Source organism: Triticum aestivum, chromosome 2B, assembly GCF_018294505.1.
Source record: "Triticum aestivum cultivar Chinese Spring chromosome 2B, IWGSC CS RefSeq v2.1, whole genome shotgun sequence".
Lineage (NCBI taxonomy): Eukaryota > Viridiplantae > Streptophyta > Magnoliopsida > Poales > Poaceae > Triticum > Triticum aestivum.
The window spans coordinates 52,707,051-52,719,742 of NC_057798.1; the positions used below are offsets into that span (position 1 = coordinate 52,707,051).

Genomic DNA, 12,692 nt, shown 5'->3' on the forward strand with positions numbered 1-12,692 from the left:
GCGTCTTCGGGTCTTCGTCGGCGGTGGGCGGCAGCACAACCTCCTCGGGCATTGGATGAAGGGGCTGCTTGCCCTTGTTGTCAACGGCCGGGAGCACCTCGGTGCCCATCTCATTGCTCTCCTCGATCTGCACACAATTCATGGAGTCAGGCACAACACAGAGTTCATGGCTTATTGAAGCGCATGTGGTTAAAACGGCATGACTGTCACTCTTCCTCCTCTCCATCGCGCCTATATTTACTCACCCTGCCCACCACTATTTACCCATCCCCTCTCTTCTCTCACTGTCAATCTTCCTCCTCTCCACCGCCATGAGCTCCAGCTCCAGCTCCAACGCCAACCCCTTCCCGTGGGGTATTGGCTGGAGGGCCTTCTTCCTCGGGTGGTCAGCTGGTGACGGCACCAAGTTCGAGAACACCATGGAGGTGTGCTCGAACTTTGGCTCCATGGCTGAGATGCAGAAAGAATCTGATGCACTACTCATGAGAGCCACTGCACAAGAGCTGAAGACGGTGATTCCTAACCCAGCGAAGGGCGCGATGGCAGTTGACCTCATCAGTGGCGGAGGCAGGGGGACCGGCAGGGGCCCTGGCCCCCCTAACACCAGGATTCTACATGTAATTTGCTATGAACAGTGGCAAAATTAGTACTAATTTGCTGCTAAAAAACTAATTTTCAACACTTTGGACCACCTCAACCTGTTTTAGTAGTACTTGGCCCCCCTAATATATATTTTCTGGCTCCGCCACTGGACATCATTCGCTGAGCCATGAATCAGGCCATCTCCGATGACGCTAAAGAGTGGAAGAAGTGGTCCAAGTACAAGAGCTACTAGGCTCCTAATGACCGCCGTGCCGCAGTGTACTGGGAGAGGGCAATCATGTCGCCAGCGGTCATCAGTGGGGAGCCTAAGGAGGAGGAGGAAGAACTGGTGCAGATGCCGGCGAGGGCGCCAGAGCCAGGCCATCGTACCTGGCAGATCGACCTCGATTCCGCCGAGGACGACGACGATGACGCGCCGCCCCGCACGGTGATGAAGAAGAAGATGAAGGCCAGCCACTCGACCCGCCACTCCGCATGCCGGTGACGGCGGCCGTGGTTAGCCAATGTCTATTCTGTACCCCCAATCCCCATTCTACTCCAACCGCATCTACCTCTATTTCAATCTTGCATGAACTACTATGAACTCCTATGTACTCGTATGAACTAGTATGAACTACTATGAACTGCCATGCTTATCTACCTCTATTCCCATTCCCCTCTCCGTCGTGGATCGAATCTACCGCTGGATCGAACGCGAAAAAGTAGTGCATGACAAACAGAAAAGTGCTTACCGCCATTGGTGCTGCCCAGGTGATGATCCGCTAGCCGGTGATGGAGTCCGGTGATTTTCTTGCTCTCCTCCGATCCGCCGCCGCCGGTGAGAGTTGGGAGAACGGGGGAGAGTGGGGAGAGGGAGCGGTGAGGGGCGGTCAGGCTAATAACTGCCGGCGCTTCAGGAAGCAACACGGCTTCTCGAGTGTGGCCGCGCGCGTGTAGCCGCCGCCGCCCACGTGCACCGCTCGGGCCTGGCCCTGGAGAAACTGCCGATTCGGACGTTGGGAGCTAGGCCCAGGAGTACTTTAAGGTTCGTGCCATGCGGGCCGAACAGTAAAAGCAGGCAACCAAACAGGCCGGATTCTTCCCGCGCGGGCCTGGTTGGGCCTCATGCAGGCAACCAAACACTCCCTGAGTTGTCGATCAACTCCATGTTCATTTGTACACGAGAGAGTGGGACCAACAGTTCAAATGCATACAAAGAATCTCTTAAATATCATCCACAGAATAACTCGTGCTCTTGTTAATTTCATTTGGGAATTCCTCTCAAGCATGGAATGGGCCTGTCGGCCAATCAGCTGAGCATAGAATTTGTATGACTGTTCTAGCTATATATAACTGTCCTGATCTGCATGATGAAGTTAGTTGGGTTCATCTAAATCATGTGACATAGTATATCAGTAATAGTAATCCTAGAAGTGTAAATACTTGGTGCTTCTACACATTGACACCGTTCTCAATTCTAATGCCATTGAGTATTTAAGAAGTTGGTGCATATATTTCTCTATATTAGATAGTGTATATGAGATATTGGAGTAAACCAAAAAGTAGAAGGATTGAGTTTCCGGTTGTCTCCTACAATAGCAGTAACGTCTTGCCACCCTACTATTTTTTGTCTCTCTTGTGTAGACTAGGTACAACCAGGTATGTAATTTCCGGATCAACAATCCCGAGTGTTGTTCATCTTGCCTCCTCAGCTTTCTTCTTGCGGGGGGAAAAGCAATTCATTGATTAAGTAATAATGATTTTACAATCATCTAGAATAGTGTTGCTAATCTCCGGTGGTACATTACCCAAGCAACAAGATGTACCATTGTTGTCCTCGTCCCACTGCTGCCATTGCATGCCCAGCCATGTTCTGTGTGCGACTGATCTTCCAAACATGAACTTGTCATTCCTTAAGCAGGCCAACGATTTCAGCAACTTGGTACATGTTTCTAGACCGATCTGCTGCGCCAGCGTTGACGAGAGAGATGTTCTCCATGCACTTGGTCTTTACCACCAATGGCACTTGGGACCAGTGCAAGGCTAGTCACAGTCCTTCCTCGCATACCGCAAGCTCAGCTTCGAGCGGAGCAGGGCAATTGAAGAGCCATCTACATGCAGCAAAGATGACATGCGCCATTGTGATCGCATAGTATCATGCCAACACCAACTTCACCAATTGCTGCAACAAAGGAGCCATCAAAATTAAGCTTTACATACCCTTCTGGCGGGGGCTCTGAGAGAACATCAGTGGCCGGACAAGCTTGTGTCAGCGTCCTGCTCATGTGACATGCAATCAAGTCCGCCGTCTATTTCCCTTTAGCTATATCCATCTGTGGGTAGTGTTTGATCATGAGCAAAGAATCAACATACTCATATAGGAACCTTCTCGACACTACGGATGGGAATCATTGGTTTGTCATGAATTAGTTCGTTGTGCACATGCCATACACGCCACAAGATCATGAGAACTAGCATTTGTTGTGTTTCATTCAATTCTTGGGGCAACATGAGCAACCAGTCAGGTTCAGAGTTGCTGAGGGACTCCTCGGCTGGCAGCTGCCACACAGTCCTCATTTTAGTCCATAGATTATGCCCGTGAGGACAGCGGATGAGAGCGTGATGTGCAGTTTCATCTTCCTGGCCACAAAACGTACAGGTTCCAGCCGTCTCCATGTGTCGTCGATGCATATTCGCTCGCGTAGCGAGCGCCTCGCGTGCAGCCTTCCATGCAAAAACACAAACTTTTGGTGGTGCCCCACATCCTCACAGCAGTTTCCACGCTTGTCGTGATATGTCCGGTCTGGGGCTTGACTCACCCGCACCTTGCCGAGCCATTTTTTTTTCCGAAAAGGGGTCATCCCCGGCCTCTGCATCAGCATGATGCATACGGCCATTTTATTAATAAAAAGGTTCAACAATGTCTCAAAGTCTCCGCAATAACAGAAAAAAAGAGATAACGGCTCACACAGAACCAAAAGGCTAGATACACAAACTAGCCAAAAAAGATAAACCACAACCGGTTGGCTCGAAAATAGACAGGTAAACTAATTGTCTATCCTATTACATGACCGCCATCCAAACCGGTTGAAGATATCCCGAGCTACCGTCTCCCATCGGATAGATCCAGTAACCAAACGCTCCCTGGCCTCCGTCGGAGTGAGTAGCGACCAGGAACGGATTAGCGCCGTAGCTCTGAAGATAACCTGCAAAAAATGAATGTTTGTTGTTCTGTTAAAGACCAGATCATTTCTGCAAATCCAAAGCGCCCACACTAAGGCGCACACCCCCACGCGAATTTGTCTTGCTAACCCGGGCTCTACCCTGTTTAGCCATGTTCCAAATAACATGTTAACCGAATTCGGTGGAGGAATATTGAAAGCAATATGGATAGTCGTCCATAGAATTCTAGCTAGTGGGCAATCAAAAAAAAGATGTTTAATTGTTTCACCCTGATCACAGAAACTACACCTAGTAGGCCCTGTCCAATTACGCTTTGTCAAATTGTCCTTTGTTAAGATAACTTGTTTGTGTAGAAACCACATAAACACTTTGATCTTCAAAGGAACTTTGACATCCCACACATGCTTGGAGCTAGGAATCGAGCTCGAATTGATGACATCAATATACATTGATTTAACTGTAAATTCACCCAACCTAGTGAGATTCCAGCGTAATTTATCGGGTTGTTGTGAAAGTTGGACATTCATCAGTCTCCTAACTAGATGTAGCCAATCCTCCCAACGATTGCCAACTAACGGCCTTCTAAACTGAATATTAAGGGGGATCGAATGAAAGACCGTTGCAACAAAAGCCTCGCGTCGTTGGACAATACGATATAACGACGGGTACTGGATTGCAAGGGGCGCACCTCCGAGCCAAGTATCCTCCCAGAATCTCGTGCTGGCACCATTACCAACAATATACTTTGTCCCCTGAAACAATGAAAGCTTAACTTTCATAAGCCCTTTCCAAAAGGGTGAATCAGTTGGTCTTACCGTGACCTGAGACAACGTTTTGGTTTGAAGATACTTATTACGAAGGATTTGTGCCCAAGTGGCGTCAGTTCCGGTAGATAACTTCCACAACCACTTACTGAAAAGGCACCTGTTCTTAACTTCAAGATTCTCAATCCCGAGACCCCCTTGGTCTTTCGGTCTACAGATGATATCCCACTTTGCTAAACGGTATTTTCTTTTTAGCTCATCTCCCTGCCAAAAGAAACGCGATCGATAAAAGTCCAGTCTTTTCCTTACACCAACTGGGACTTCGAAAAAAGACAAAAGAAACATAGGCATGCTCGTGAGAACCGAATTAATAAGAATTAAACGGCCTCCATAGGACATGAGCTTACCCTTCCAGCAACTTAGTTTCTTTTCGAATCGATCCTCAATACACTTCCATTCGTTGTTCGTAAGCCTACGGTGGTGGATAGGAATTCCTAAGTATGTGAATGGCAACTCCCCCAAACCACACCCAAACAATTGTTTGTAGGCCTCTTGTTCCTCCTTGGCTCTACCAAAGCAGAACAATTCGCTTTTGTGGAAATTAATTTTGAGCCCACTCAATTGTTCAAACAAACATAGCAGCAGCTTCATATTTCTTGCTTTTACCAAGTCATGCTCCATAAAGATGATAGTATCATCAGCGTACTGAAGAATGGAGATTCCTCCATCCACTAAATGAGGCACCAAGCCTCCCACTTGGCCAGCCTCCTTGGCTCTTCCTAACAAAATTGCCAACATGTCGACAACAATGTTGAACAAAATAGGGGACATCGGATCCCCTTGCCGTAGGCCCTTGTGTGTCTGGAAGTAATGACCGATGTCGTCATTCACTTTAATTCCAACACTCCCCTTTTGCGTATAAGATTCAACCTGGCTTCTCCAGACCTCGTCGAAACCTTTCATACGCAATGCTTCTTGTAGGAAAGGCCACTTAACTTTATCGTACGCTTTCTCGAAATCCACTTTAAAGATAACTCCATCTAGTTTCTTCGAATGGATTTCATGGAGCGTTTCATGCAAGACCACCACCCCCTCCAGGATGTTTCTATCCGGCATGAAAGCTGTCTTGGACTGCTGCACCACAGAATGTGCAATCTGTGTGAGCCTATTGGTCCCCACCTTGGTAAAAATTTTGAAACTAACATTCAAAAGGCATATAGGCCTGAACTGCTCAATCCTCAGAGCATCGGTCTTCTTTGGTAGTAGTGTTATTGTTCCAAAATTTAAGTGAAAAAGTTGAAGCCGTCCAGCAAAAAGATCATGGAACATAGGTAATAGATCCCCCTTAATAATATGCCAGCATTTTTTATAGAACTCCGCCGGAAACCCATCAGGCCCGGGAGCCTTATTGTTCTCCATCTTCATCACGGACCATTTGTAGGCTGAGTGGACAGAGAAGCATCCATGCTTATCCGGGTGCTATGCAGGAGCCATGGCGGCGATGGCCAGCAAAGCTGTGGCGCTACACAGGAGGGCGAACAGGGTCACGCGTCCGCGCTGGTTTACGCGGCGTTGGAGTGGATCCTCATCACAGTGTTGTTGCATGGGTTAGGCATGGCGGCGGTGGTGGCCTCCATGGGTTACTGCGGCCTCCATTGGCGTATTGTCACCACCAAAATCTTGGGAGCAGCTTATGTTAGAAGTAGACTTGTGTAGATAGATGTAAGGAGATAGAGATCAAATAGTTTAAACATATTGCAACTTGTCTTTACTCTATTCTTATATGAAGGGAATCTCACTATCTTCCTTTAGCTCTACCAACCGGCCAAAAATCGCACGCAAGAGGGAATTTGATCGCCATTAACAATGCTTCAGATTGGAAAAAAACTAGAGAGGGGGATAACAAAAATGAAGTGTCGCCACATTGGGTGTCTCGAGCTCGAGTTGCCTTCGCGTGAGTCTTGGGATAGGATACACGCAGCCACACAGGGGAGCTGCTTTTTTTTGAAGGGACACAGGGGAGCTGCTAAGTATCGCTCGTAGATTTTTTTTTTGAGAGAGTTACCACTTTATTCAAGAACTAACAATGTCATCAATAGAAATAAGGTTTGGAGTGGTACTAAGCCAAACATGACGGCCATTAGTTATAGTAGTTGCGGCCTTTTCAAGGTCATGAGCTTCAAAGTTTGTCTCCCTTCCTTCATGCCCTATCTTTGCTTCAGGATATTGACTCCACCTTGCTTGGATCTCTCGAATGATCATTGACGATGCTCCTCTATACTTCCCCTTAAGATGACTAATAGTGGCAGAACAATCAGTAGCTGCATGCATACTTGAAAGATTGAGATCAGCAGATAAATAAAATCCTTCGCAGCAAGCAAGAGCCTCTAGGATTTCTGGGTCTGTTATTCCTTCATATCTTGTGGCCGCTGCACCAAGGTATTTCCCATTCCCATCTCTACAAACAGCAGCGCTAGCTCCTCCATCTTCATGCCTAGAAATGGCAGCATCAACATTGATTTTTGGTAAGCCTACAGGCGCTTTTACCCATCTTCTCTCAACTCATATTTTGGGCTGCCCGTCTATCTTTTTCTTTGGTGGAATCATCTCCAGATCCTCCATATACATGTTAATAAAGTGCATGGTTGACAAGGGGCTTTGAAAAATCTGTGACAAGTACCATCGCCCACCAGATAGCCCACATTGTGACAAGTACCTTGGCAAATTTCTTCTCATCCATCGAATCTTGGATCATTGCCAGCCAAAGTTTTGCATCTTCCGTGCGACATGAATTATGTGTTCCACTAATTCTTCATCCACCAAAGACCACACTGATTTGGACATCTGGCAATCAATAAGAGCATGTCTCCATGTGTCACTGGCTTGGCAGCAGATATCATATGTTTCCGAGTCCCCAATGTGCCTTCCGACAAGTGTTTCAGCAGTAGGGATGGAGTTCTTAGCGAGCCTCCAAGCGATTTTGTTTATCTTAGCTGGTACACTTGCTCTGCAAAGTTTCTTCCACTGATTATGATTAGCTGCACTATTAGAATTAGCCGATCTTCCTTCCAGCCAGTCCACCCTTCTCCTCTTTGTATCAGCAAACAGTTTGTACGCTGATCGAACAATGAACTCCCCACTTTTCTAGTAATGCCACGCCCACTTTTCTTGTAGCGAGAAGGTGGCTCGAGTCGCGTGCGCGTCATGAGCCTAGCCCAACGAGCACAGTCAGAGCTAGAGACAGAAGCTCATGCCTGTTTTTTTTCATTTTGTTTCTTTATTTCGGTTTGTTCACTCGTAAGTTGAAAAAAAATTCACCAATTCGAAAAAATGTTGTGAATTCAAAAATGTTGCAAAATTTAAAAAGTGTGAATTCAAAAAATGTTGTTGAATTCAAAGTTGTTCATGGATTAAAACAAGTTCATGATACAAAAATTGTTAGTGGGTTTGAAAAAAGTTCATGAATTCAAAAAAGTGTACGAATTTGAATAAAGTCACATAATCTTTTCATGTTTTCTCATTTCCTGTTTTTGTTATTATGAAAATGTGTAGCTATGTATCGTTGTTGCAACGCACGGTCTGTTGGCGCCGCCTCGCACAGCGGCTTGGCATCTCGCCTTCTTGGCACGCCTCCGCTGAACCCTTGCTGACCTACAACTTCTGAACCTACACTACATGCCTAAACGAAATAAACATGCTGATACAAATATCAAGATTAGTGCTAATATTCATCCCCTAATCTTGATATCATATTCTTTAATGTGGGTCACTCTCATCTACATGATGACGCCATCGCAGCACCGCAACCGCTTGCCATGGCGACGCTGTCGCAGCGCCGGTCACCATGAACCATCTTGTCGTGGATGACGTCCTCGCCACGCAAATCACCACTTCATCTTGCCGCCAGCAGCTGCCACCTCTTGACGTGGACGACGCCTTCGTGGCGCTGACCACCACGCCGTCAACATCTTGCGGCATCGCACCGCAACGTTTGCTGGCTTCGCGCCAACTCTCCATGATGACGATGGCATCGGGCCATCGCCGTCGGCACCGCACCAAACCGAGTAAGGGCATCGCGCCGCCATACATGTTCTTAGCGGCATCGCGCCGCGTCTCCTTGTGATGGTATCGCACCGTCCTCGTGGGAGCATCGTACCGCCTTCTCCTCCTAGCGGCATCGCACCGCAACCGGCCACCAGCGGCATCTCGCCGCCGACGGCCTCCACCTCGCGTCGGCGTCCTCCATCTCACATGGAGTCCACCGCGTCGCTGCTATCGCAGCTGTTGCCTTCGCCACCGTCACGCCAGCCATCATAGCCGCCGGCACCATCGTCGCCACCATGGATCAACAAGGCTCTGATGCCAATTGTTGGCGCCGCCTCGCACAGCGGCTTGACATCTCGCCTTCTTGGCACGCCTCCGCTGAACCCTTGCTGACCTACAACTTCTGAACCTACACTACATGGCTAAACAAAATAAACATGCTGATACAAATATCAAGATTAGTGCTAACATGGTCAACTTTTCTAGTTATTCTTTAATAAAGCTTAGCCTCACCCCTTAAAACAATTAGTGTCGGAGCAAGAACCTTGTTTTTACCTTTTACATAGTACGTGTGCATGCATGTCACTAAGCTGATACATAGATCTTGTTACAACTCAGCTTGCCAAGTATTAGTTTATTTCCCCTTAAAAAGTACTGTAATAGTTTATATATAACTCATGCAATTCGACAGAGCAAGAACCTTGTTTCTTGTGTCGATGATGCCACGGCGGAGAGGACGAGTTGGTCTGGCCTGGCGGAGAAGACGAACCCAGTTTTATCTGCCGGCCGGCCGGCTGCTCCTCCCACCACCCGCTTGAACTCCATCGATCCGCCACGCACGAAACATGCCCACCCTAACGCGTTTGATATCTCAAAAATCACCAGGCTCATCGGTGCGTTGCGTCCGTCCAAGAAAGAAAGAAAGCAATGGCGGCAACGGCGGAGGTGAGCAACAAGAGGGTGATCCTGAAGCGGCACGTGACGGGATTCCCCGCCGAGGACGACATGGAGCTCGTCACGGCGACGGCGCGCCTGGCCGTCCCGCCCGGGTCGGCGGCAGTCATGGTGAAGAACCTGTACATCTCCTGCGATCCCTACATGCGCAGACGGATGACCAAGCACCAGGAGCCCAGCTACCCGGAATTCGTCCTCGGTGAGGTACCGTATTTATTTTGAAAAGCATATGGATGGTCTCAGCCTTGCTTTCCCGAGTCTTGTTTCCTCACAGGAACACTTACATTTTTGTGCCTCCGTGAATCCTTCCTGCCAGGTTATAACTACTTTTGGCGTGAGCAAGGTGGTAGAATCCGGGCACCCGGATTTCAAGGCAGGTGATCTGGTTTGGGGAATGACAGCGTGTGAAGAATACACCTTGATCACTAAGCCTGGGTCGATTTTCAAGATCAACTATCCTGAATTACCGTTGTCGTACTATACAGGCGTTCTCGGTGAGTTCAACTTTTATTCGTCGCAAGCTAATCTATTCATTGTTATGCATTTTCGTTTTTCTGAAACCGGATAGTTATTGCTTACTTTCTTGGTAGACCATAGTCTGCTACTCTGCTATAATCAATCACATAATTAAGGTACTAGCCCATCCTAGAAGCTTAATAATCACTCGTGTTTGCTACTTATGATCATAATTAACAGCTGATACACTGGTAGATTTTTCCCCCTACCTGCATTTTTTTAATTTAGGCATGCCTGGTCTTACTGCATTTTCTGGATTCTTCAACGTGGCCAAGCCAAAAAAAGGAGACTATGTCTTTGTCTCGGCAGCATCAGGCGCTGTTGGACAGCTTGTTGGGCAGCTTGCCAAGAGCACAGGCTGCTATGTGGTTGGCAGTGCTGGTTCTGATGAGAAGGTTTGTACATTCTTGTTTTTTCTTCTCCTCCTGTTGTGCACAGCCCCAGTCAATGGATAGTTCTGTTCATACTGATTCCGTCGCTGCCTTTGGGAATTTCTCAATGATCCCCGAAATTGAATATATTTCACAACATCAGTAATACAACATTTTTCATGGGATAAAATTGTCTTCTCCTCAGGTCAACCTCCTGAAAACAAAGTTTCGATTCGACGACGCCTTCAACTACAAGAAGGAGCAGGACCTCAACGCTGCACTAAAGAGGTTAATTGCAAGCCCCTTTCCTTGCTATACCACTGTGTTCAACACTTTGGGCCGATTAACCAAGAGCAATTGGTGCCACAATGCTTTGCTCTCTCAGGTGCTTCCAGGAGGGCATCGACATATACTTTGACAATGTGGGCGGCGCAATGCTGGATGCGGCACTACTCAACATGAGGGTGCACGGTCGAGTGGCCATGTGCGGGCAGATCTCTCAGTACAACCTGGAGTGTCCTGAGGGCATTCACAACCTCGCCTGCGTGGTCACCAAGCGCATTCGTATAGAGGGGTTTCGGGTGATGGAGTACTTCGGCACCTATCGCAAGTTTGAAGAGGAGATGGTGGGCCACCTTAAGGAAGGGAACATTACCTACATGGAGGATGTCGCCGAGGGGATTGAGAAGGTGCCGGCGGCGCTCGTCGGGCTCTTCTATGGTCGCAACATCGGAAAGCAGTTGGTGGCCGTTGCACAAGAGTGAAATCACATATATGCCAGAATGTTAATTCGGGTGAAAATTGTGTCCTAAAACATTCCTTCACTGAAATATATATGTAGTTCTATATTAGCAGATAAAGCTAAGTAGATAAATGTTAATTTGGGTGTAAATGATATGAATGTTTCTTACAATAGTAGAATTAAGAACAATAAGTCGTCTAGGGTGCAAACTTTCCAAAATGAGGTTTTCTCTTGCTAGTATTGATCTTACTACGTACGATGGTTTAAAAGAGAACACGGTGACCATTGGCAACATTGAAATTGAAGCTGAATTTGATGCCTTTTTCAACACTCTTTATGTTCTATACATAAGCAGCATATTGTCGGCGATTGTGATCTAACGCTGACGAACTTAAACTGTTTAGCATTACTTTAAAAGTTCATGAGACCTGCATATTATTGTTTTGTTGGAGACAAAGAAAGAGGATTTTTCTCATGGTGTTCTTAATTATTTATGTGGTATTCCCTGTCTAAAGAAATATAAGATCATTTAGATCACTATAGAGGAAGTAATAAGTATCCTTACTGGAATTATTCGTCGCTACTCATACGGCTTGGGGAATGCTAGTTAGAATTACTGAGAATTTTGAGGCGTCTTCTTTGTCCATTAGGATTTATTTAGTTTCCTGCTGCTGCACTATAGGTATGAAGATAATAAAAACTAGATTTTATTGACGAAATTACTGAGGTTCTAGGTGCACTACCCCCCTTTTTTATTAGTGGAGATTTTAATATCATTCTGGCATAGTGCTGGGAGAATAGTGGGAATATTGATGTTATAACTGGGTCAATAAATTTAGCGACTGGGTTAATGGGGTTGGTGTTATGGAGCTAAAGATTGTGAATAGGCAATCACCTGGGCCAATAACCAGACTAGTTTGGTGATAGCCACCCATGACAAATCATTTATGCCAACATACTAAGACACCATTTCTTGTTAGCTACTATTTATGCCTTAGCAAGGTGGACCATATACCCCCTCCCCCTAATTCTGGACAAAACTCTGCTTCCCCAGAATAATTTATAGTTTCGAGAAATGGTGGTTGGTTATTGAGGAGTGTGTTCTGGTGGTCACTAGATCTTGGAATTCTTTTTGCCATTTGAGAAATCCTGTAGATGTTCGGAACTTCACATTAAGAGGTTAAGACACTAGCCATAGTGGAGAGTAACTTACACTAGTAACATACACTTCACCCTAGGCTATGTCACTACCTTCATAGTGGGCAGTAACATAACTGTGGTGTCATGCAAAGTTTTATTTATTAGGTTATAGACTCGTATTGTATTAGGATATAGGTGATGTTACAGTAACTAGCTAAGTTACTCAAATTACTTCTCTCCTCATTAATTATCTCATTGCCACATAGGCAAATTTGCTGAGTTGGACCCTATGTTACTCTTGAAGTTACTCCAACTGTGACAAGCCTAAGGAAAACTTTAAGAGATTGGAATATTAATGTGGAAGGTGCTAAAAAGAGAAGAAAAGAGATCTCATTG

The 12,692-nt window shown here is 46.4% G+C and overlaps 1 protein-coding gene across 3 annotated transcripts; it reads left to right on the forward strand.

Annotated features, from left to right (window-relative positions):
* The first annotated feature begins 1,311 nt into the window (after positions 1-1,311).
* On the forward strand, positions 1,312-11,178 carry LOC123040357 (2-alkenal reductase (NADP(+)-dependent)-like). 3 transcript variants are annotated; one of them, XM_044463225.1, is made up of 6 exons: positions 1,312-1,335; positions 9,519-9,731; positions 9,844-10,021; positions 10,272-10,438; positions 10,620-10,702; positions 10,800-11,178. In XM_044463225.1, exons 1-6 carry the CDS (start codon positions 1,312-1,314, stop codon positions 11,176-11,178), a joined length of 1,044 nt encoding a protein of 347 aa, XP_044319160.1. The 3 variants fall into 3 exon arrangements, with proteins under 3 accessions (XP_044319160.1, XP_044319162.1, XP_044319161.1); XM_044463227.1 differs by lacking the exon at positions 1,312-1,335 and adding an exon at positions 5,326-5,339 and having other exon boundaries at positions 9,524-9,731; XM_044463226.1 differs by lacking the exon at positions 1,312-1,335 and having other exon boundaries at positions 9,501-9,731.
* Positions 11,179-12,692: the final 1,514 nt, after the last annotated feature.